The sequence below is a fragment of the Chlorocebus sabaeus genome, chromosome 15 (assembly GCF_047675955.1).
Source record: "Chlorocebus sabaeus isolate Y175 chromosome 15, mChlSab1.0.hap1, whole genome shotgun sequence".
In the NCBI taxonomy this organism is placed as follows: domain Eukaryota; kingdom Metazoa; phylum Chordata; class Mammalia; order Primates; family Cercopithecidae; genus Chlorocebus; species Chlorocebus sabaeus.
The window spans coordinates 18,048,464-18,074,340 of NC_132918.1; the positions used below are offsets into that span (position 1 = coordinate 18,048,464).

The 25,877-nt window shown below is 38.4% G+C and overlaps 1 protein-coding gene across 5 annotated transcripts in view; it reads left to right on the forward strand.

Annotated features, from left to right (window-relative positions):
- The window catches only part of PLD1 (phospholipase D1), a 212,015-nt gene that overhangs the window by 55,515 nt on the left and 130,623 nt on the right, over window positions 1-25,877 (forward strand). For all 5 annotated transcript variants that reach the window (XM_007972100.3, XM_073023463.1, XM_007972101.3 and 2 more), the window contains exons 2-6: window positions 20,674-20,864; window positions 21,096-21,223; window positions 23,123-23,268; window positions 23,787-23,892; window positions 25,260-25,325. In XM_007972100.3, coding sequence (XP_007970291.3) covers window positions 20,705-20,864; window positions 21,096-21,223; window positions 23,123-23,268; window positions 23,787-23,892; window positions 25,260-25,325 — 606 coding nt within the window. In that variant the 5' untranslated portion in view covers window positions 20,674-20,704. The remainder of the gene's footprint in view (window positions 1-20,673; window positions 20,865-21,095; window positions 21,224-23,122; window positions 23,269-23,786; window positions 23,893-25,259; window positions 25,326-25,877) is intronic.

The window sequence follows — 25,877 nt, forward strand, 5'->3', positions numbered from 1 at the left end:
GTAATTTATTTTTAAAATGGGAATAAAGAAAAAAGTCAAATATACATCTTGGCTTCTACTAAAACCTCCTTTCATTATTTGCATGACTTTTATAGGTGGAGTTATTAGGGTTCAATAACTCTATCTTGGCCCTTTTGTAACAACAACGAAATACCAGTCTTGCGTTTGCAAGCAAAATAGCAGAGCTTTTGCCTTTGGGGAAGCAAGAGAAATGACAGTAACCAAAGGGGACAGTAAGACTGTTGTGTTAGAACATCAGTATTGGGTTTTTGTTAAGAAAAGAAGTAAAACAGCAAGTTGCCAGACAAGCTAATTGCTAAGCAAAATGTAGATTGAATACTGGGCAAGATTTAAAAAAATCTTTGAATAAGTAAATATTAACTAAACAATTAGCAACAGATTTGATTACGCTACATGAAACAAAATGGTATGAGTATAAACACAAAGCCACGTCCATACACAAACATGTAAAATATCTTTAATTTTCAGGAATGGAATTCTCTAGCTTTTCTATTATCAGGAAACTAGAAAGTTCCCTTTTCTTCTTTTTCTCCCTTTTCCACTCCCCACATTTCCCATTCTGTTCTTCTACTGATACCTACTTACCCGCTAACCATCAAGTTACTAGTATGAAGGCATAGGGTCGAGAGAATGTATTCTGGAATTAAATTAGAAGAAGAAAATTCTATAGAATTTCTCTTTCAAAGAATAAGTGTGAAATTATCTTTCTTGAATGAAAGAAAAAAAATCAGTATCTTCAGTAATTAATACTAAAAATTAGTATCTTCAGTATCTGGACATCATCAAAATATATCTTCCTTTCATTATTTGCATGACTTTTGTAGGTGAAATTGTTCAGCAAAATGAACTCTCTTGTGAGAGGACAGCTATTGTCCTGCACCTCTCAACCAAAAATGCAGGCCACCTTCTGCCTGAATAAGGCAGGCCACTTAAAAAGAAAACCATAAACCTTACTGAAAAAAACTCATTTAAATCCAGTTTAAGCTTGTTTGTTAGCTTTAGTGTTGTATATGTGCTTAAAAAAATTGTATTAATATTTAAAAGGAAAAAGTGACCTCGACAGGAAGGAACTGCTGGATTGTGAAGGAAGGTAGTAATATCATACACATGTTGAATTTTATCAGTCCACAGGGCAGCTCTACTCTGCCTGATGAGTGATTCAGTATTTGCCAAAGACTTAATGTATTTTTATTTGCTACATGATATATGCTTCTAAAGACAGGTTTGGAAATTTCAGAGAGGAGTAGAATGATAGATGCCCTCCCCATAGACTCAGTTATTGCTTCTGTCATCAGTTCTCTGGGGATCTTCATAGGTCCTTTATAAATATCCATATGCCACTATCCAGGAGAAGGAAGGTCCTGAGACAGTCATAGCCAGCTGGTTTTGTTCTCTCTAGGCACAACGCTTCTGTCATGTTTTCCTTCTTGGACATTCTTTCTTCCTATCATGAAGGAAGTGTTTTACTTTGGAGCTAGTCTAAACCAGTGTCTCGGAAGCTGATATGCATATGGCTCACTTGGATGTCTTGTAAAATGCAGATTCTGTGTCCGGAGTGTGGCCAAGGTTCTGCATTTCCAGTAAGCTCCTGGGTGATGCCTAGGAGGCTAGTCTATGGACCACACTCTCAGTAGCAAGGATCTCTAGGTTTTAATTGTCAACAATCCCAGAGAGACAGATGGTGGGGAAAGGTGAGCAATAAAACAGAGATTAAATGGAGGAGCAACATTTGTTCGTTGCTCACTATGATTACTTTGGCCAGTGTCCAGTTAAGTTCAGATAGGCAGCAGTGCACATTGATTAAGAACTTGGGCCCTGCAGTCATCTTCCTGCCACCCACCAGCTGAGTCACGTGAGCACATGACCAATCTCTCTAAACCTCAGTTTCTGAAGTTAAGACATGCAAATAATATGAAAATTTACATTTTAGGGTTACTGTGATGATTAAGTAATATAATGTACATACTGAATAAGTGCTTGCTAACTGTTAGCTATTAGTAGTAAGAATCCAGGAAGCATTTATTGAACACCTACCACATGCCTGGCATGTTAAGGTAGGGATAGAAAGATTAAAAGCCAGCTCTTTAATTTCAGAGGAGATTTAATTGGTTTATTTGAGAGTCCCCAGAGTTGAGGTAAGATCTAAAACTTTTGACCCCAGGGCCAGTGCCCTTTCAGTCCACATGCTCATTGCCTATTTCTTACATTGAGTAGCTATACGGAAACAAAGGTGGTTTCAGACCAGCTTTAATTAAGTAAAATCCATGTGCTGAATCATAGTGAATTGAACATGTTCTGACTTTTAAGACCAAGTGATTTACATTTAGTTCCTATGTTTGAGCGAGGTATCTCTGAAGATAGAAATTAAAGGGCAGGTTTTTGTTTTGTTTTGTTTTGTTTCGTTTCTTCATCAGCTGAAACTTTTTCTTGGGCAACTAGAACTGAATGATATCAAAGGCAGGTATAATCAGTGTTTATTCTGGTGAATCAAATTCTGAGCATATACTTGCCTTCCACTTTTGGCATCTATCTTCTGAAAGTGAAATCCTGAAAGTGATTTCAAAAGGACTCTGCTTTTACTTGAGCTAACTTCTTTTTCTAATAGAGACTAAAAAATTTGCACCCTGTGTCTTTTCCAACAATTGCCCAGCATGAGTATGTGTGTGTGCCTTTGAGGAGCTGGGTATTCCTGCTTTGTGTCCATCTTTTGTACATTTTTTTGGAACCCTGCCTTAAAAAGGAAATGATCACTGACCCAGAATTTCTCTTTTCTTTATCTAATTGTTTTTTCTAGTTATTGAGTCTTTCATACTTTTTCTGAACTTACAGTAGTTTTCTTTGTGACACATACTTTGGTAGTTTTTTAAATACGATAATAGATCCCAGTATGATTTCTGTGTTTGTGAAAACATAATTATCTCACTGAGGAGAGTCTTCAGAAAGAAACAGTGGAATTAAAGTAATATTCAATATAGACGTTGTTAGATTGCTTTCTTTAAGTGTTTTGACAGTGTCTTTTCCCCTTTTCTTTTTGGGTATAAGCAATTTGTCTATTTTTGTTATAAGAAATGTAAAAATGATTTTTGCCTCTGGTTTTTCTGCGGTGGGATCAAGGAAAATTCCCTGCCCTTTCTTTGAACATTGATTGATTTTTACAACTCTGGTTATTATTATTCCTATGCCATTGCTGATTTTAAAAAAATCTTTATTGGGATATAATTTATAAACCATGAAATTCACCCATTGAAAGTGAACAATTCAAGGTTTTTAGTATATTGACGGAGTTGTCTTTGCAGATTTTTGCTAGCACGTTATTCCCTTCTCTTTCTACTGTGTATGCTTAAACTCCTCTGTATTCACATTTCTTTAATGAATTTTGCCACTATTTATAGTTTTGGGCAGATGTAAGTATTGTAACAATGACTTTTTAACATCTACTAACTTAAGACACGTCCTGATTACATCGTATGTTTTTATTCACTTTATATTAATGCCATTTTAATGGTGAATCAATAATCTGTCAACTATGCCTATGCATTCTTAAGCCTGGCATGTTCTTCATTACCCCTTCCATCCTTTCTTCCACCTAAACCTCACTGTTGACACACATCCAGTTTAGCTTGTTTACCTTAAATGTTGCATTGTTTCTTAAATGTGACAGACAGAATTCTGGTGGTCCCATTAAGGCACTACTTTACAGCTGAAACTCATCTGGAAATCATTGTTCCCTGTAGCAGCTTTATAAAGAGAGCTGGTTTTCTGTTTAGCAGAATATAAATTTGTGATAAAATACCATAGTTTAGCCGGGTAATTAAAAATAACCAAGTAAAAGTGAGTTACTTATCCTGTGAAATCATATTTGGGGCAGCCCAAACTTATTTTTATGGAAGACTTTTTAACTCTAGGACAACAGCATCAAGACCACTCTGGGGGAAGGGGGTGTAAAGAGATAGAGTGTAAATGCCTTAACATCACTTACCTTGTACTGTATGTCCAGGTGCACTGCACCTTTTTCACTTCTTCAAACATGTCATGGTTATGGAGTTAAAATATGGTCAGATGGGAGAGATATTTAGAATTTGGCTGGATTTATTAATTGATTGGATATAGAGAGTTAGGAAAGAGAATTGCTAAGGATGAGTTCCAGAATTCTGGTTTATGCAGCTGGGTAGATGATGTTTCCAATTTTTTTCAGGAAGAAAACATAGAAAGAGGGAGTGTTTTGTGGTTAGAAGATGGTGAATTCTGTTTCGAGCATATTGAGATGCTCTATGGAATCACCCAGTGGGGAAGTTCCTAGGCAGTTACATAGACAGGTCTGAAGATCAGGACAAGGATTGCAGCTGGAAACAGTTACTGAGAGCCCAGTAGATGCTAGTGATGGGCAATACAGAGTTGGCCTCTCTCTTCAGGGAGCTCCCAGTTTTTTAGGGGAGACAGAAGCCAAGAGGAAAGGAATGTACTCAACAGTGGTATCCCTGAGTAAAGGAGACATCAGCATGTATTTTAACCATCCATTAGAGTGGATGAGATCACCCTGGGAAATGTGTAGAGTAAGAAAGAATAATCCCAGGACCCTGAAGAATATTAGCATATAAATTTTGAGCACAAGAAGAACAGCATCAAAGAAGACTCCATCTCAGTTGGCAGAGAGGGAGGAGGAAAACTGGAGGAGTGTGAGAACATGGAAGCCGAGGAAAGAGACCCTCAGGAAGGATGCAGTCAAGGGTTGTGCAACAGAAAGATTAAGTGAGATAAGAATGGGGAAATGTCCTTCAGATTATGGAATATGCAGGTGGTTATGAACTTTGGAGACAGCTGTTTGGTGGAGTGTACAAATGGAGGCCAGTGACAGCAAGTTAAAGAAGGAGGAGTGATAAACTAGAAGGAGCAAGTAGACAACTTTCTTAGGAAGTTGACTTTGAAAAGAGGGTGAGAGACATAGCTGGAAAGCCCCATGAATGCCAGTCTGCATAGTTGAGTGCTTTTTATCCAGCCGTGTTTAGAAGCCTTGGGATAAGTGCCAAGAAGGCAGATAGTTGGTGTGGCCCAGGGTTGAATTTTTCCAGATGACTGCAAAAGAAGGACATACGAGCAGAGATTTTTGGGCAAGCAAATAGTCAGAGATGGACTGCATGCTCTCAGCTGGATGAACAGGGGTGTGAGGTCTAGAAGGAGCTGGTGGCGAGTTAACACCTCATCGGAGATAGAGTAGTAGCTGAGTCTCAAGGGTGACCTTGGATAAAAGTTGCCTGCACAGCTGTCTCACCAGATAGGATGGAGATTTCCTGGTTTTAATAAGGAGTGAGTCACAAGGCAAATCTCTGGTCATTTTGTCATAAACCCTACATTTGAGATATTTTGCCGCTTGGAAGAAAGATATAATATCACTAGTGTTTATGTTCATCCATCACACTGGAGGACAATGGAAGTGTTATCTCTATTGTTCTGGTTGTATTATTTCCTTTTCTAGTTCTACTTATTTTGTTAAAATTAGCCAGAATTGACTTATCTTCAATTCTATTATGTAGTTTGGTTAGATACAAGGTGAGAAGATTGGTTTCGAGATACGAAATTTTGATGAGGAGAGTTTATGGAGAATTATATACATCTGAATATGAAGGCAGTAATTTACAGGAAATGGAAAAAGCAGAGAACGTGAAGTTGAGAGTTCAGGACTGAGTCTCAGACCAACAGTTTTACAGTATGACCTTAATCACTTTGAGTTATTGCTTCTTCAATGAAAAGAAGGTTAAAAATAATAGTTTCCCCTGTAGGATTATTAGGAAAATGAAGATGTATGTGTACAGAATGCCTTGTAGTCCAGAAAGCATTACGTACATGTTCTTTGTGCTGCCCAAACTGTGAGCAGTTCTGAGTCTTGTTCGTATTCATTCATTCTCATTCGACTCATTCAGAAACAGTGACTGGGAACCCAATAGACACCAGTGACTCAGGATTTAGAGACAGCGTCTCCCTTCAGAAAACTCAGTCTTCCAGAGGAGTCAGAGACCAAGTGGAAAGGAATGTACTCAATGGACTCACTTGGATGCTATAGAAACACTGAGAAAAAAGGCACCTAAACCAGCCTGGGCTGTCAGGGGAAGCTTTCTGGAAGGGGTGACACCTGATATGAGTCCCAATGGATGATAGGAATCAGTCAGGCAAAGATGGGGTTGGAGGAAGGCAAAGCTGCAGAGGGAGCAACCTATTGGAAGGCTGAGGTTGGAGAGCATGGAGCATGTTTTTTTCAGTCCAGCTGAGCAGGGAAACCTAACACAAAAACCTTGACTATGAGTCACAGCAAGAGAGAAGCAGTAGAAGGGAACATATGTGTAATTGAGATACTTGAGAATGTTTTGAGTGGTAATAGGGGAAAGCCACAGGATCAGGAGAAGTTGATGAGGGAGTTGACTGATGAAATAATGAGAGGAGGGATGGAAACAAGCAAAGGTGGGAGATAGGACATGCAGAGGAGGGGCCTTCTTCCAACGTTTTGGTGGGCTGGGAAGGAGTCAAAATGACAAATAAGGTGAGGGACATTGAGAGATTCTGCCCTTAAAGCCTCCCTTGTCATGGTAAAGTGAAATTCATGAGGTTATTTTATACTCCCAGTGCCTAGCATGGTGCTCAGCACATAGTAGGTGTTCAATAAATATCCATTAAATGAACCTGAGAAGCTGCTTAAGAAGCCCCGCAAAACAGCTGCACTGGAAAGCAAGGTAGCTTATCAATCTGGCTGGTGCACACTGACTCTCTTTCCAGTTCATCAAAGTTTGGCAGCCTGCCTTTTAACTTGCCATTTCTTGTTAGTATTGATGCAACCCATTTGCTTCTGACCCTTGGGAATGTCGCAGGAGTCAGGTGTCCCGAGAATATCTCTATTCCTTAGTACTATGCATAGGAGCAGTGGTTAAACAAAGACCAAACTAGTTCTTTCCCAGTGAGACTGGCAGCCTGTCCACACCTGTTGAGCAGAGTCTGGCTGCAGCTCAAACAAAAGCAGTTTATCCTGCCTGTCTGGTTGTCTTTCTTACACATTTCAGACATGGTTCAAAGCTGCATTATAAAGGAAGAATCCATCCCTGAAACAGACTTGTATGGGCAAGCAGGGTGCAACAGAGGTGTAAGTTCTAGTCTCGTCAATCCTTTATCTGTATGATTCTGAGCCTCTCTCTTCTCAGTGCATTGAAGAGGTTGGACCAAATGAATGCCTAGATCATCATGTGTGCCAGGCATTAGAGATCAGGTTTTTTATTCATTGGTTTCTTCAGTCTAAAAATTGTATGCTTAGTTCTTACTCAATGTAATTCAATTCAATTCAAAACCTGTATGGTGCCACCAAATATGTGCACATATTGGTGCACATATGGTGCACATATTTGGTGGCACCATACAGGTTTTGAATTGAATTGAATTGCATTAATTTCTATTCTTTCTAAGACCCATACACACACATAGTAAAATACTGCCCACCGGTTATATAATTCACTTCCCTCATTTAATTCATTTCTTCTCAACAAATACTAAAGATATGAGAAAGATCAGATTTGATTTATTTCAGAGAGGGCAAGATGTTAAAGCCTCTGAAGTATGGGGTGAGAAGAACTCGGAGGTGTATGCAGACTCAGAGAAAGTAGGCTGTGATCACAGATTAATGTTTGCCATGGAGATGCAACTGGGAAGGCTGGCCACAGGTTTCATTTATTGTTATTCTGAGTTCTCAAGGAGCTTACAGCTCACCAAGAGGGAAAGAGCTGCAAATAGATAATTTTGGTTTAGCCAGAAAAAATGTCAGATTTGTATGATGGAGACCACAGAAATAAAAATGCACTGAGTCCCTTTTGGACTCCTTGCTAATGGCATTCTCCTCCCTCCTCTCTTGCTAAATGTTACCATTCTTCTAAAGTTATTGTGTATCATTTCCTCAATTAGTTTTTATGTCATACTTCTATATATTTATCCATAGACAACATACAGGATTGTTCTATGTTTTGAAATCCTAAACAAAAACTGTAAGCCGGATTTTTCCCATCAAGCTTTGTATTGACATTTATTGATGTTGATACATGTAGTTCTAATGCACTTATTTTCTCTGCTGTATAGCATTCCACTTGAAACATTCATTTGCCTATTCTGTGGTAGATGGATATTTTCAGTTGTGTAATTTTCTTTATTGTGAATAGTGCTTTAGTGCCCATTTGAATATATGTCTTCTTATACCATGGGGGAGTATTTTTGTGAACATACTTATGGGAAGCATTGCTGGCCAGTAGGTTCCATCATCTTCAAGTTTACTAGATATCGTGATATAGATATGAAATTATTATTATTTTTTTCTTTGAGACAGAGTTTTGCTCTGTTGCCCAGGTTGGAGTGCAGTGGCGCGATCTCTGCTCACTGCAAGCTCCGCCTCCCGGGTTCACGCCGTTCTCCTGCCTCAGCCTCCCAAGGAGTAGCTGGGACTACAGGCGCCCACCACCAGGCCCGGCTAATTTTTTTGTATTTTTAGTAGAGACGGAATTTCACCGTGTTAGCCAGGATAGTCTCGATCTCCTGATCTCGTGATCTGTCCGCCTCAGCTTCCCAAAGTGCTGGGATTACAGGCGTGAGCCACCGCGCCCGGCCCATTCTTCTATATTTTATTTCAAATGTTTACATGTTTGTAGTTCATGTTTAGGTTTTTAATCCTAAAAACATTTGTTATTCACATTTGGGACTATAATATGGAAACTATTCTTATTGGAGCTTTGAAGTAGAGAACTAATTTTATTTTATATTTCTCTGAATTGCCAATAGTTTCAGCATCATGTATTAAACAGTTCATTTTTCTTCATTATTTTTTTCATTCCACTTCTGTCAGATGCCAAGAACTCATATTTGAATAGGTTTGTTTGGGGGGATCCCTATTTGGTATAGTTCATCTATTTCTGTGCCAATAATGTACAATTTTATTTTTTTCAGGTTTGTAATAATTATTGATCTATCTGATAGGGCAAGTCTTATCTACTTATTATAATTTTTCTGTTATAGATTCTAGGATCATATTGTCAGGTTCTGTGAGAAATTCTTAGGAATTTGAATCAGTAGATTTCCTTTGAGGAAAAGCAACCTTTATTTACTCATTCAATACCACATTTATTGAGCTTTAGGATGTTGTTTCAATCTTACGGCCTCCATTTATTTCTGATGAGAAGTTCATCATCATTAGTATGGTTCTCCTGAACACAAGTTATTTTTCTCTGGCTGCTTTTAAAATTTAGTTTTTTCTTTACATGACAGCAGCTTGACTTTAATGTACCTAGGTGTCATTTTCTTTGTATTTATTCCTGTTTGGGATACACTGAACTTCGTCAACCTGTAAATTTATTTCTTTCACCAAATTTAGTGAATTTTTTAATCATTATTTCTTTAAACATTTTTTTTCTGCCTCATTTTCTCTCTTACCCTATCTTTCTGGGATTCAAATTATATGCTTGTTAGATTTTTTAAATATTATCACATAAAATACTGAGGCTTTGTTCATTTTTTTAAAAATCTTTTTTTCCCCTCTGTCTGTCCTTCAAATTGGCTAATTTCTGTTGTTCTGTATTCAGGTTCACTGACCCTTTCTTCTGTCATTGCTATTCTGCTGTTAAGCCCATCCTGCAAATTTTTTCTTTTCTCTGGTGAGATTTTCTACTTATTCGTTCACTGAAACCATATTTTCCTTTACATCTTTGAGCATTATTATAATAGTTGTTTTAAATAATCCTTCTCAGCTAATTTCAACATGTCAGGCTTGGTCTCTACTCTTCACAATGGATCACATCTTTCTGTTTCTTCTATGTGTAATAGTTTTAGGTGACATTGTGACTGGCATGTTGTAGAGACTCTGGATTCCTTTATACTTCTTTCCAGAGTTTGGATTTTTTGTTGAGTTTAGTTTTGTTTTACAGTCATTTAACTTTCCTGGACTCAAACTCCAGACCCCATCTGTCCTGTGGTGGGCAGCAGCAGAAATATCTGTTACAGTCATTTTAGTACTAGCTGCGTAGCTTTGGAATGTATCCCGTGCCTGCATAGTTCAAGCGTCAGCCTATGCAAAATTTGGGGTTGTCTCCCCCTCTGTGGCTCTCCCCTTTCTAGGATTTCTGGCCTCACTTTGCAGCTGCTGTGATAGCTGTGAAGTTAGTTCTTTGGTTCTTCAAGCCAGAAATCTATGGACTTTCTAGCCTAGCTTTAGTCACTCAAGTTGACATGGTCTGGGACCAGCCCTTAGACAAAAACAATGCTGTTTCTTTCTTCCGAATATAGGTTTCCTTCCAGTTTCTGCTTGATTTTGGTTGTTTTTCAAGCAAGTTATATATATATACACACACACACACACTCTATATATATATAGTGTATATATATAGTAGTTTTATATATATTACAGAATGTGTAGTTGTTATCTGTGGGATGGTAAATCTAATAAAAGTAATACCTCTATTACTGAAACTAGACATTGTGATCTTGGATAATTTTTATATACAGTTTTTCATTTTGTAGTTATCACAGTTCCATGTAGTTTCTTCCCAGGGATGCTGGGTGTGGTTATTTAGTCCCTTTTAAATAGGCAGTGTAGCTCTTTGAAGCTCTGGGTCTTTTTGTAAGCGTGTCACTTCCAGGCCACTGCCTCCCATGGTTCTGGGATCTTATCTCCTAAAATTTATGTGAGGGAACAGAACTGTAATCTCAGATGCTTATCTGAGATCCAGAACTCGTTGGACCCTACAGCTTCAGTTCCAGTGTGCCCATCAGACTTCAGTTTCTTCATTCTTAGACACTGTAGGTTTTTTCTTCATTATTGTTTTTGTTGCTGCTGCCACTGCTGTTAACCTTGAATAAATCTTTTCTTAAAACAATCACAATTTACCTAGCAATTCTGTGTTTTCAGTAGAAATGGAGCGTATGTATCAGCTTGATTCATTTTGTTTCCAGAAGTTTATAGCAGTGTTTTCTATAACAGACAACATCAGACCGTTCCCAGATCCAGCTCTTGCTGCTAGTTCCTGTGCTTAGGAGGGACATGATTCAGGTGGGAATATATGGACTTTGGGCAGGGGTCTTACTGATAGCTCTTAGAATAACTAGGGACATAAGAACAACTAACTTTATTTTAGCATCTAGTATAGTCCAAGCTCTAAATCACGCAATGTTACTTCCATTTTACACATTAGGAAGCTGAGGCACAGAAAGACATAAATAACTTGTTTTACCATAAGGAGAGTCATATTTCAAGTTACTTCACTCAAAATCACAAATGTACCATGGTACAGTACTGCCTCAACAAACATTTTTAGTAATTATATAGATGGCCAAAAAATTGAAATTGTGCTATGTCAACTAGCAGTTGTGACAGGATTCAAAAGCTAATCAGCACTGGAGAGTTTTTGGAGGAGCTTACGATGTGTGTTTGCCAGATTCATTCTTCTCATAGGTGAAATTCATGGGATATCATTGAAAACACTCTCTGTACTGCCAAAACTCACACTAACAGAGGTCATTTGCCTGTTGCTTTGAAGAGAAGTGAAAGAAAGGAAAGCATGAATATTCTATTCTTGGCCATAAAAAAACTGAGTATTCATTTAACATCCAAGGATGTTAATTTTAGAAGTCTGACCACAGTTTTTAGCAATATTAACTACCTTTCTTTTATAAAGAAGAATTTTCCCTTTGACTTAAGTCAATCCAGTGGTTGTACAAAGTCTCCGACTTACACGTAATAAACGTATTAACAGGCTTTGAAGTTAGGAGTGATCCTCCCATATTTTCTCTTCAAATACAAATCTTTATAATGTGCCTTGTCACTTACAGGGACAGGAATAAATCTTCTTAGATGTTGGCTCAGAATCCTCATCTAAATGTCCTTGGCATTTGGGCTAGGTTTTTATCTTCTGGGTGATGTCATTTAGAATATGTTGTTTTTCTGACATTTAGTAATGTTGACAGAGGAGTTTTTTACATTATAATGTATCTATTGCAAAGTCCTAAACACAGACGACTTCATATTCATGTAAAACAGATATTTTAATTTTCAGTTTTTAGGTGAGGAAACTGAGCACCAACTAAAGTGACTTTGCCCAAGTTAACCAAGGCAGAAATAATAGCAAAGTAGATCAGATAGTTGTGTGGCCTTGAGCAAGTCACTTATCTCTCTGTGCCTTCAGTTTCCTTGCCTATGAAAAAGGGCTAAGAATAGCAGCTACTTCATAGGTCTGTTGTAAGGACAGATTGAGTTAATGCATGCAAACCACCTGGATCCCTGCCTGGCACATAGTAAACATTATGCAAGTTTGCTTTTTAAAAATTACTGTTAAATTCAGCACAAACGAATTTCTGCAGGAGCCAGGACGGTTCAGAAAAAAAACAAAGAACAAACAAACAAAACATGGGCTTTGGAATCCTGGTTCTAACACTGTCCTAGCTCAAGTTTCCTGTACAGAGCCTCTGGGGTTGCATAGTAGGGTTGAATAGGGGTGTTTATAAATCTAGAGGGAAAAAAAGGGGGGGGGGAAGAGAAGAGAGGCAGGAAAGAAGGCAACGCAGTCATTTCCTGGCTGGCCATAGCTTCCCAGGAAAAGCAGCCAGTCACTCCATCACATAGAACATCTTCCAGATTGACTGTTTTGTATCAGTGTGCTCAGCACAGCCAAGGCCCGAAGGAGAGGGGAGAGGCATGCATCTGCCAGCAACTTAACCTGCCCTAGTATCACAGGCTGTGAGACTTGGTTTCCTGTACTCCTCTTACCCCCCTGACACACAACTCCTGAGGAAGCAAGAGAACATGTCCCCGGTGCAGCACTTTAACTGAATCCAAAAGCATCTGGATGAGCCAGTGCCTCCGAGGGTCTGGTTGGAGGTCAGTGGAGCCGCGTGCTGTACTGCATGCCATGGAAGCTGTGCCAAAGCCCTGCCCTCGCCCAGAAGGAGGTTGAGATGGTTGGTGGCTTTAGGAGAAGAAGTGAGAGCAGTCATGACTGGGGATCTTTACTGAGCAGAGGTCAGGAAGGCAGATGGGACCCAGCCCATCTGGTGGCCTACATACCAGAACCAGTCCCACCACTCACAACTGTGCAGCCTCAGTAAGCTCCCATGACCCCAGTGAGATTGTTGTGAGGATCGGAAGTAATACACGTAACATGCCTTTCAGTGCAGGCACTCAAGAAATGACACATCATATTTTCTTAACCATCAACATTTGAAATAGATGTCAATTTCCTTCAGCATTTGAATAGATGTCAATTTCCTTTAACATCTGTATTTGACTCTGGAAGCAGTTTGAATTCAAAGATATGACTGAGATGAACTAGAAGCTGATACCACTGCAAAAAGGGAAATATTTAACTCTAGGACATATTAAAGGAAATTACTCAGAAAGCTCATGCCAGAGAACAAATGCCATGGATGTTTTTAAAAGGTCATCCAAAGAGGTCAAAGGATTTAGGAAAAGTCATAAGAATCAAGAAATGATTTTCATGCCCCAAAACATGTGACTTATATCCTAATTCACTATTGGAATAGTGAAACAGCTGTCTGGAAGGTTTTCCCTTCTGGAAACCATGATGTCTTATGGGATTTCTTTGTGCCTCCATGGCATAAAGCTGCCTTGGTTTTCTTGGGTTATTATTAAAAATGGCTGGGAGAGATCATTATTAGAAGTATCCTAATAACATACTTACTAGTTGAGATTAGCTAATGGCAGAAATTATGGAAATTGTAAGAGCTATGTAACCATTTTGGTTTATGTCATTATAGATGTGTCTTTGTTTGTTTGTTTTTAGCTAGGGGAAAAAAGAGAACATGAATTCAACTCTTATTCTGTGAGCACAGTGAGTCCAAAGTATTTAGCACCAGTCTGGACATCTCAGGGATAAAAGCAGCATCAGTGTTAGGCCAAGTGGAGGGTTTGATATAAAGCCAGGAGAGAAGGATAAGTAAGTGGAAGATTGCTGGGCTCTGGGCTCCCTGAGATCAGACTGGATGTGGAGCTCAGTGGAAGGGCTGTGTTTGGGAATCAAACTTCTGACTCTCAGAACCATAGACATAATAGAAAACTGGACTCACAGGTTATGGGCAGGAGAGCTGGCTGGGTGATTCCGCATCTTGGCATTTCCTTTTCTTGGCACAGGCGCAGGTGGAAGGCAGAAGAGGAGCAGGCACATGGCTTTTGGGTCAGCCAGAGCCAGGCTGAGAGGTGACTTACTGACTTTCTGACTCTTCACCTCTGTCACACTATCTCACTGTCTGCAAAGCGGGAATGATGACAGTATTCCTCATGAAGTTGCTGTGAGGATCATTTGACATGATGCATGAAAAGCCCTCAGCAAAAGCCTGGCACACAGGAAGCTTCACTAGCAGTTTGCTGTGTTAGCTGTGATTGCTTTGGCAGCCAATCTGTTTCTTACATGTTATACGCCTCTCAGGGGTTTTTCAACCAGAAGGCTTCTACATCTGAGCGTGTCTGCGGTATGTAAGGGAAATAATATCTCTTTGTGTCATTCACTGAATAACCTGGAGCTGACAGCTTTCTCTATGGACAGCTCACTGATTATGTCACTTAAATCAACAAACGTGTTGAGCAGGTGCTCAGCTGGGTGTCTGTGGTGAATGTCCATGACTCTAACCCTCTTCCCCCAGGAGTGTCCCTGTCTAGTGGGAAGGCAGGTGTATGGGTGCATCAGCACATGATTGCAGCTCAGTGGACATGCTTCTTCACCTAAAGGTCTTGAGGGTACAACCATGAACCTATGAAAATATATGCAAAATGCTGCATGTGAGCCCATGCTCATTTATTTCTGGGGTTGTGGGTTCACAGATTTCATCAAAGTTGCAAAGGGTGCTGGACCTCAAAGGGAGCAGGAGCCACAATCGTGAGAAAAGTGGCGAGCACTATGGGGATGCCAAGGAAGGATTGCATAACCAGCCAGGGACAGCAGGTTGGATGAGGCCAGGAAGACATGCAAGGAAAAGGAAGGACATTAGCTGGGTCTGGCTGGCTAATGCCTTCCGTGATTGTTTTTGCAGAGGAAGGCTTACTGGTTTCTCTTATACTTAGGGTAGTATAGTCCAGAAATTTCAGGACTGGTTGAATGGGAGAGACCCATTCTTAGAGTAGCCCAGTCAGAAAGACAGTTGCAAGATGGTACGTTAGTTTTGGCAGCTAAAAAAGAGATGAAAAGCAGGATAAACTCTGTTAAGATTATTTTTTCAGGGGTCCCCTTTTAATAGAATTAAAGATGACACTAGCAACCAAGATGATTTTTGCCTGTAGATGAGTATCCATGATCACATTTACTCCTCACAGCTTCCCAAGGGAGGAAGCATGAGTGGAACATTTCATAGAGGGACACTGCAACCCTCGGACTGGTAGTTGCCCAGGTTACACTCATAGTAAGGGTAGAACAATCCTAGGTCATTTGATCTTTCCCTTATACCATTGACATTTCATTTTCTGTCCAAGGTACATAATCACCTTCCATTAATATTTGTGGAAGTCATGCTCCTTTTTATAAAAAGTCAAAGATCCAATTAAACATCAGAGGATATTTAAAATGTATTTTCTCAAAACATGTAGTCTGGAGTGTAAAATATGTTAATGTCATTTACTTTATTGAAAGTCAGCTAAACTCAAAAGATATTTATCCAAGTCATATTATATTACTAGAGATTGAGTTTAGTACTTGAATCTACATTTATAATTTTTATATCTCAGAGAGCATCACATCAGTTCCAGAAATACAGTTGCTGTATGATGTGTTTTCGAAGGTTATATGTTATGGATCCTTTAATTTTCATCATTGTGAAAAAATGGGAAAACAAGATATCCCCACAACTCAGTTTGGGTTTAAACTAATCATGATTTTTTTTTTTTTACATTCATACATTATGATACGATTTTTGGCTTAGGAATCCATTACATTTATTTCTCTCAGTAAGTACAATAGCATCTAGAAAAAAATGAGGAAATTTTTGCATATTATGTTAGAAAGGAAGCAATAAGTAAATTGTAACTATGTTCACGGAGTGAATGTGGGTTGTTGTTCTTTTAAAAATGGTTTTACTTTTTAGCAATGCATAGTGGCACATGCCTGTAGTCCTAGTTATTCTGGAGGCTGAGGCAGGAGGATCGCTTGAGCTCAGGAGTTCAAGGCTGGATTGAGCTATGATCACACCACTGTACTCCAGCCTGGGCAAGAGAGCAAGAGCTTGACTTTAAAAAAAAAAGTTTTATTTTAAGAGTTTATGAAGCAAAGTGTAAAAGCCTCCCAGTGCTAATGTTTCCTTCCACCCACAGCCCCACCTCTGGATTGGTAGGTAGCTGGGCTTTGAAGTCAGATCAATCAAAGTTGATCACCAGCTTCATCACTTTCCAGCCGTGTGGCCCTGCCAAGTTTCCTACCTTCTCTAAGCTACTCATTAAAAATGCTGGTAACAATGGGAACCAGCTCCTAAAGATATTGTGAAGATTAAATGAGATCATGATATTAATCTCTGTGTACAGTACCTGGCGTGTAGTACAAATTTAGCAAAGATTGGCTAATGTTCATATTTATGTTAATATCAATAATTATAGTTGACATTATTGTATTTTGGCTAAGGCAGTGTTTATCTATTTGTTATCTGAAAAGGAAAGTGTCTGCTTCTCTTTGATGTTCTACTTCCCAATCTTGTTGAAAGTTGAGAATAGAAAATTCTCTGATTTCATCACTGAATAACTGGAGGCCATTAAATCTTCCCTGCAAAGATTTTCAGTTCTATAATTCAAAACGAGAAAAAAAAACCTTATTTACTTTCCAGATACAAATGCAAACAGAAATAAAACACAGCTGCTCTTATCTCTCCATGGGCACCATCTCTTCTTGGTACTGAAAATGATAATGATCTTGCAGTATAATTTTATAAGGAGATAACAAAATCAATTACATTATCTCAAGTGTAAACACTGAAGCCCTTATCCAATTGCTGACTAATATAGGCTGTGCCTGTGGCAGCTGCTCACCCCCTATTATAGATTATTTTAGATGAAAGAAAACATTGACTGATAAATGAAGATTTGACAACATAGGAGCATAGATGGTTTTACAGCTTGATATTCAAGAATGAAACCAGCAATACAATGGTTGGATGAAAAGTCAGCACACAATGCCCATGGACACAAGTAAAGGTAAAGATGGACAAATGATTCATTGTCTATTATTAAATAGTAAAGTCTTTACAAAAGCATGAACAAATCTGCAAATGCTTTGGGTCCATTTCCACATGGTCTTATAAAATATTATAAACCATAAAAGTAAAAGGCTAAGAAGGAACTCAGGAAGCTGTTGAGATATGTCATTTTCATAATTGAAGTGACTGTGGGATTAGTATGATCCCTTCCAAGGTATGGTGACTAAAGTAGAGGACATCTCTTGTCACAGGACTTAAACTTCATATAAAAGATTAATTTAAATTTATAGACATTCAAGCCCATAAAATAAAAGTAATAATTATGGGCCTCTGTAACCAACTCCATAAGATTTTAGAGCCAGACAAAATCTGCTTTATAAACTCAACACTGACACAAGTTGAGTGACCTTGGACGATTGCTTAACTAAATCTCTCAGAATAATCATATCTACCATGTGGGGTCATTGTGAGTATTAAATAACATAACTGTGCTACAATTGTGCTTAGCATGTAATAAACACTTGATAAATGATAAGATATTTTCTTTGTTTCATGTCTCACTCTTCAAGTTTTTCATAAGTGAATATGCTTCTTTTTTCTCTATCTGAAGTTGGATATTTATTTTAGCTTGATGCGTTAGCTCTGTAACACTGTATAGATTACTGTAGTCTTTGTATTTCTTAAAATTAACAGGCATTTTTAGGATCAGCACGTAGTTCAAAAGGAAGGTTATTTGGAGTAACCTTTGTCTTCACTATGTTAAGAAAGTTGACAAAGTTAATAAGTCTGTTTAATCAATAAAAAATATCTGAAGTCTTTAAAAATTAACAAGCTGCAATGATATGATGTAATTTCTTATCTGTTTTTCCTTGTCTCTTTTCCTCTAAATTTTTCATTACCTTGTATTTTGAATAGAATAAAATCTGACACATTGTTAAGTGTTTGTTGAATGAAGAGGAAAGGACGTACATATTTTGATTTTGACCAAAGGCAACGCTCCTCAATGGAGGCTGAATAGATCTTAATTAAATTATGTAGGTTAGAAAACATTCTGCTACCTGCTTCTCTTACTCAAATGCAAAACTACTCTGATTAATTTCTTGGGCTAGGAAAAGGGTTAAAGTAATTAAATTATAAGGGAGGCTGAACACTTTTATGGCATCTTTTATCTACAGTTAGGGTTTTCGTGTTGAAAGAACTCTAGAGATGAAATGGCTCAACCTCTTCAATTTATAGAGAGGAAACAAAGACCCTGGGAATGTAAATGGCTTCGTCTTGTGGTAACCGAGTTGCAGGAATTTATTTCCAATTCTTCCTATTAGGGTTTGCTCTTAAATGGACTTGCCCCAGGGTACTTATTTATATTAACTGTTCCATCTATTCCAAGGGCTTACATATCTACAAAGAATAGATAGCAAGGTAAAGATTATGATTGAGAATATTGGGTTTTGGGTGAGAGAAACCTGAATTCCAGTCCCTTCTTCACCACTTACCAGCTGTGTGACCTTGGACAGATTGTTTAAAATATTGGTCAAGTTACTTAGTCTTTCTTTGCCTCAGTTTCCTTATCTATAAAGAGGGGATGACAAACTCCTGTCATGCTCAAAATAGAAATAACAAACCCTCACAGATTTATTATTAATGACAAATGAGACAATGTATGTAAACAATTATAACCAGCGAGGTGCATTCTAAACAATTAGTAACTATTAACTATTATAATATAAATTAGAAGTGGGAGGGAACATTGAAGGGAAGAAATAGTCCTATACTTTGCTATAGTAGGCCACAAATTTGGCTCCAAGCTTTCTTACAGCCAACACACAGAAAGAAACATGATTGGCCGGGCGCGGTGGCTCAAGCCTGTAATCCCAGCACTTTGGGAGGCTGAGACGGGTGGATCGTGACGTCAGGAGATCGAGACATCCTGGCTAACACAGTGAAACCCCGTCTCTACTAAAAAATACAAAAAACTAGCCAGGTGAGTTGGCAGGCGCCTGTAGTCCCAGCTACTCGGGAGGCTGAGGCAGGAGAATGGCATGAACCCGGGAGGCGGAGCTTGCAGTGAGCTGAGACTCCCTCTCAAAAAAAAAAAAAAAAAAAGAAAGAAAGAAACATGATTGATTACATAGTTCCAGGGAACTTAGATATATTAATTTTATATATCTGGCCAAACCAGAACCTCCCTCCTTCACTCCCGTTTTTGAATTTCCAAACACAGTCTCTTTGTCCCAGACATAACAGTATAGGTTTTAGAGACTCATTGAGTTATAATAAGGGCTGTATAAGTTTTCCTGAGACTTTCTTAGCATTCCCATATAGCCACTTAGCTTTTTGGTAGCACTTGCAGGAGAGACCCAGATAAGTGTCTTCCCCGGGCAAATTTCATTCTCAAGAAGCCCAAGACCTTGGAGGAGGCCGGGGTGAACTTTGGTTATATGCCTCATTTCCCTCACCCATATCAGGTGTTCCTTAATCACAGGGGCCTGCCTTATTCACCTTCACATTTTCATTCATCACGTGGTGGATGCCCATTGTGATTTGCAGTTATAAATGAACATGTGCTGAAGAGTTACTGGTATGAGCGTCCTTCCGTTTTAGGGCCTGGTTTTAACAGAGAGATTATTTCTATATCAGGCAAAACAGATGTTTCATCCAACTCTGATGACAGTGTGTGAAGCTCGAATCTCAATATTTTACATGAAAAATAATATCCATATGAACTCTTCTGCCCTGGGTACTGGTGTGCAACGACTTGTGTTATTAAATATCAGAATGAAATAGAACTAGTTTTCTTTAAAGAAATAAAAAAAGGAGGGAAGTATAATTCTAGCACCTCAGATATCTTTCGGAATAGGTACGTTAATCAATTTCCTTTCAAGACACATACGTCATTATACCTCATGTAAAGTCGTGGCCAAATTCTCATATCTCGAAAGGTAATATACACTTTGCTTGTGATATCACCTACAGAGAAAATGTAGAAAGATTATGCTATCATAAAAATATTTCTATATCTGTATATTTCAATATGTGAAATACTCTAAATTTTCTTTAGGAGATATTTAGAGTTGCTTATTTTACATTATATTCTTTCTTCAGCTGTATTTATTATAGCAAATAATTTATTTCTTTCCCTGAATAAGCTTTCCCAAACCAATCTCCCTTGAATTACTTATCCAAGTTAATAAAGTCGGATGAGAGAAATGTTGGCATTCAATGTGGTGTTTCTTTTTTTTTTTTTTTCTTTTCTACAATTGAGTACTCCGTTTTAATTTACAAGTTAAGAATCCTTTAAATGTTAAACAGGAACAACTAAAAGGTGGTTTTGGATAACTGAGTCTCACACAGAGCAGGCGGAATTGTTTCCATATGCTGTATCTAAGTCTGGATTCAAATTGTGGAATAGCATTTTATGTTATCAAAATACTAAGTCTTTGTAACCCTTTTCTTCTTTCCTAGCCCCTTTGCTTTTACTGTGTCCTAAGTTAACATGTCACTGAAAACCGAGTCACGGGTAAATACCTCTGCACTGCAGAAAATTGCTGCTGACATGAGTAATATCATAGAAAATCTGGACACGCGGGAACTCCACTTTGAGGGAGAGGAGGTAGAATACGACGTGTCTCCCAGCGATCCCAAGATACAGGAAGGTAAAGACGAATGATCTGAGCGGGGAAGAAAAGAGTTTGTCAGGGTTGCTTGGAAGAGCACAAATTTGAAGTAACCAGCAAATGACTGATTTTCCTTGCAGATGTAACACTGGGCTCAGATCATTTTGTAAGAGGCTTTCTTGTTTTAACACATGGTTCTTAAAAGAATGCCTGTAAAAGACAAGTTATGCTAATCATATATTGCATTAACTTTATTTACTTATTTTTTAGTGTATATCCCTTTCTCTGCTGTTTATAACACTCAAGGATTTAAGGAGCCTAATGTACAGACGTATCTCTCTGGCTGTCCAATAAAAGCACAAGTTTTGGAAGTGGAACGCTTCACATCTACAACAAGGGTCAGAGCGTTTATGGACTCACCATTTTTTCTTTTGTCAATATATGTGAATTACTACATAGCCTTTCATTTTCCTCCCTCCTAGCTATGACCATGTTTGTGGGTGTTTGTTTGTTTGTTTTTATTTATCTATTATTTCCAAGTCATTGTCACCTGTCAAGGTTTTGCCTCCTTCCCACTTAATCTTCATTCTTATATTCCTCTTTCTTCATTCGAGCCAAAGCTCTTTCTTTTAAAAAGGCATGTAAGGCAAATTAACAAAGTAATAAATTGCAAAGTGCCTCTCTTACTCTTCTTGTCTCCCTAGTTTTCTGTTTCATTTGGACTTTTGATGCTTATTTATTCCACCTTGCATGGCAAGTATAACTCAACAAGAATTTTAGCTTTCCTAATGTTTATTTAGAATGAAAATGTTGGTGCTCCCTGGCTCTTAAGAAAAAAAACCAGGATACTGGATTGGCCAGTGCCATTACCCCAAAATACTGTTGAGAGAATTCTGCAGGCATACTCTGCCTCTCTGATTGGTTCCTAGAAAACCATCCTTTAGTCCTCATTCATGTGCTTTTTCATTGAACGCTGAAAAGGCTTTGGAGTAAAATGTCTTCAGCAATCAAAAATAGGCCCTTTGAAATGGATTGGACCAGAAGAAACTGTTAGGGTAGCTCCTTTTCTCTGTTGCTGCCTGGATTTTGCAGTTGTTAAGTCTCCAGGGGAGGAAAATGGCTGCAGGGTGGTGACTTTTGTCCCTTCAGGCTAAGCTCTAGCCATGGCAGAGTAAGGCCACCATTGCCTCCTGCCTCAGGGGAAGCACAGATTAATAACCAGCTGTCAGGGCACAGCTTCGCCTTCCCTTCCTCCTTGTCTTTCAGAGGTGGCATGCACTGCATTGCTTTCTGGGTGGTTTTGCCTCGTGCTGTGTCCCAGCTTACCTGCACATGTACTGACTTCCAGCCTGCACTCACTTGGGTGTCAGCCTCTGGTTTAGGCTTTCCCTGTGACTCGGGTCCATGTCTCCCTGATACACCACTGAGCAGAACTCACTCAGAAATGTCTCTAAGATGAGCTTTGTTTTCTTTTTTCACCTGCCAGCATTTAGATTGAAAGATAGTTAACATGTGGGGGTAAATGACAGACTGTAGAGCCAAACTGCATGATTTAATTCATCTTTGCCTTGTGATCTTGAACGAGTGACTTAACATCTCTGTTCCTGTTTCCTGTTCTGAATAAGGGGTATAACAGTGCTTACCTTATAGGCTTGTTATGAAGATTTAGTAATGATAATACATATGTATAATATTATACAAATGTACACTGTATACTCATTACCGCATTCACTTTCTCCACCCATGCCTCCTTAACACTGGTGGCTCCTCAGGGTGGGTGGGTGGTATAGACAAGGCTGGACCTTGGAATGTGTTTCACAGGAGAAGGAGAGAAGGCATATCATGCCATTTCTGAAGAACAAAAACAGCCAAGATGGTGCTCTTAGTATACAATACCTCTCACCCCTGCCAATTGCCTGGTTCACTGCTATATTTGTGGACTGGACCCCTGAAGACTAATTAGGGCCTTCTCTCATTGTCTCCTCCACCTAGTTCCTTGTTTCAGGTGTGTGTGTGCGTAAATGCACACACACACAGATATGCTGGAGGAATAGCATTTGTAGGAATCGTCTTGTGTGATCGAAAAGTTTGTCTTATGTAATTCATCAAGTGAACATTTAGAGAATATTATTTCTGTAATTGGCTGCTTTTGAAAGAAATTTACTTAAGTACTTACACAAAATAAGTAGGCTGGACTTAAGTATACTTCCCTGTTACTAATTAAATATTGTTCACTGAAAGCTTTTGGAATTTTTGTTGTTCTCTAAAATATCAAATATTTTTATGTATCACTGTAGGTACCAAGTATTAATCTTTACACTATTGAATTAACACATGGGGAATTTAAATGGCAAGTTAAGAGGAAATTCAAGCACTTTCAAGAATTTCACAGAGAGCTGCTCAAGTACAAAGCCTTTATCCGAATCCCCATTCCCACCAGAAGGTAACCATTTTGGAATTAATTATGCCAGTATACAAGTTGAATGGAAAGTGTATTTTGGCTGTGTCTGGTGGCTTACGCCTGTAATCTCACCACTTTGGGAGGCTGAGGCAGGAGGATCACTTGAGGCCATGAGTTTGAGACTAGCCTGGGTAATGTAGCAAGACCTCCTCTCTACAAAAAAAATGAAAAATTTAGCTGGATGCGGTGGCACGTGGTGGTAGCTAGTAGTTCTACCTACTCAGCTGCAACAGGGGGATTGCTTGAGCCCAAGAGTTTAAAACTGCAGTGAGCATGATTGTACCACTGCACTCCATCCTGGGCAACAGAGCACACCCAGTCTCTAAAATAAATAAATAAAAAGTGTATTTAATTCACAGTATTGGCTAACTAGTCTATTGTTGGTAGATATTTTCAATTAAATAGTCTCTTAAAAATATGCCATCTCATGAAACATACATTAAAGTCATAGTCACAGAATAATCTAGTAAGTGTTTGCATTCTGTGGGTTTGTGTTTTAGACACACATTTAGGAGGCAAAACGTCAGAGAGGAGCCTCGAGAGATGCCCAGTTTGCCCCGTTCATCTGAAAACATGATAAGAGAAGAACAATTCCTTGGTAGAAGAGTAAGTTGCTTCACTATTCTGTTGTTTGGAACCTAATTTTGCAGTGCTGTAGAAACACAGCATCTACTGAGGGGTGAAGTAGGCCTGGCTACAACTTCTCTCATCCACTCATCGATCCCTCAGGCTGGTTTAGCTCTTCTGGAACTAGTTAGGCAGTCCCTTCTTTCCCCAAGCCATACAATGCATTTTCTCAGAAGGGGAAGATCGTTCTTGGTTAAGACTTAACATTATGAAGAAGCTGTTCTCCCAACTAGAACCTTTTTGAGCTTATTGTGAGTCAAAGATTGAACTTATTGTTGTGGATTTTGAGATCTACTCTTTTAAAATAATATATTTCCATATATAAGCTTCTGTGTTCGTAATAGCCCATCTTAAATATATGTAAAATCTCATTCCTAAACTATAGATGGAGCAGTTAGGGCCTGAGAAGAGTATGATGGAGTACAGACAGGCACAGCACAGGGACAGAAAACTCCAGGGGAGGGGCACTTCTGCCTGCTTCCAAGATGGGTGCTGCAGAGTGTGGACGATTAATTTTTTTTTTGTTAGAAAGTGAACAAGTGTTTGTTCATTTCTATCAGTTCTGTTTGGTAATCTGAAACATTTATGTTCCAGAGGGAATGTTTGATTTCTCCTTTGTAGTTGTCATCTTGTTTAAAATCTCTGTAGGTATCTGGACCAAATATTTTCCAAGATACCTAGACATATACAATTATATAGTTTTGGTTTACTGTGTGCACATGTGTGAATTCAACTGAAAATGAAACTTAGTGATTAAGCAAAACCATGCTGAATTTTATATCATGGTCAATATGATTGACATCTGTTGCTCCAGTACCCCAAGACTATATCCCTCTACTCCCCATCTGCCTCCACACACAGTTTAGCATATTTAAAATCAGTACATTCTACTAGAAAGTCGTTTAACCTCTCTCCACTTTTTTTCCTGGAAAGCTGTTTAAAAATTGTAGTGTATCTTTCAGTAAGTTCAGTGTTAGAATTGAAAAAAAAATGAAAGTTTTTGGTAATATCAACAAATTCTTTAAAACAACTTATAGCAAGTCCTGCTATAATAGCTATGGAGGATTAAAAGAATATATAGCTCAGGGCTTGTCAGCAGTTTATAGAAGACCTAAGCATATGGAAAGTTAAAAAGTAAGAAGATATTTAAATAACAGTTCAAGAGAATTATGGAAATGACAGACTAATGCTATTCAGGATTCCTTGCTCCATGATTATATGATTAAATAATTGAATAACTTATACAAGTTAAGATGAAAATGATGATCTCATCATTGTCCCTACTGTTTAATTTTTAAAAATAAATATCACCATGTTAACACTTACCTAAATTATTTGCATTACAGAAACAACTGGAAGATTACTTGACAAAGATACTAAAAATGCCCATGTATCGAAACTATCATGCCACAGTAAGTACTAGTCAGTGATTTGAGTTTGGAGTAATTTTCACTATAGTAAATTGTCAGCTAAATTTTGGATCATTTTATTAACACAAGTGATTGTATCCACATCTACATTCGTCCTTGAATTAAATTAAGTGAATACAAAGTTGATTTGACAGCAAGGTCCAGTTTACAATGGTGTGATGCTGTTTAAAAAGGTTGAATGAACTTAATATGTCTATAAAAATAGATTTAAATGAACTTGAAATGCTGCTATAAGCTAGATTATCTAGAAATCAGCCGCCTTCTCTTCTCAGGTTTCCAGGAAAATGCCAAAAAACATTTTTAGCTACGAAGAGTAACTGTTGAGTAGTAAGTGATGAAAACAGTTGAGGGGAGTTGAATGCCTAAAGATTTTGTGGTGGGTAGGGCGGTTGCCATCTGATTGGCTTGTCATGCCTGTTAAAGGCCTGTCTTTTCATTTCAAAGTGAGAAGCATGGGAAAAGCTAGGAAAGAAAAAACGCTTGAGGAATCCAAGTAAAGAGAGAAGAGGTGATGGGGCTTAGAGGCAGCCACAG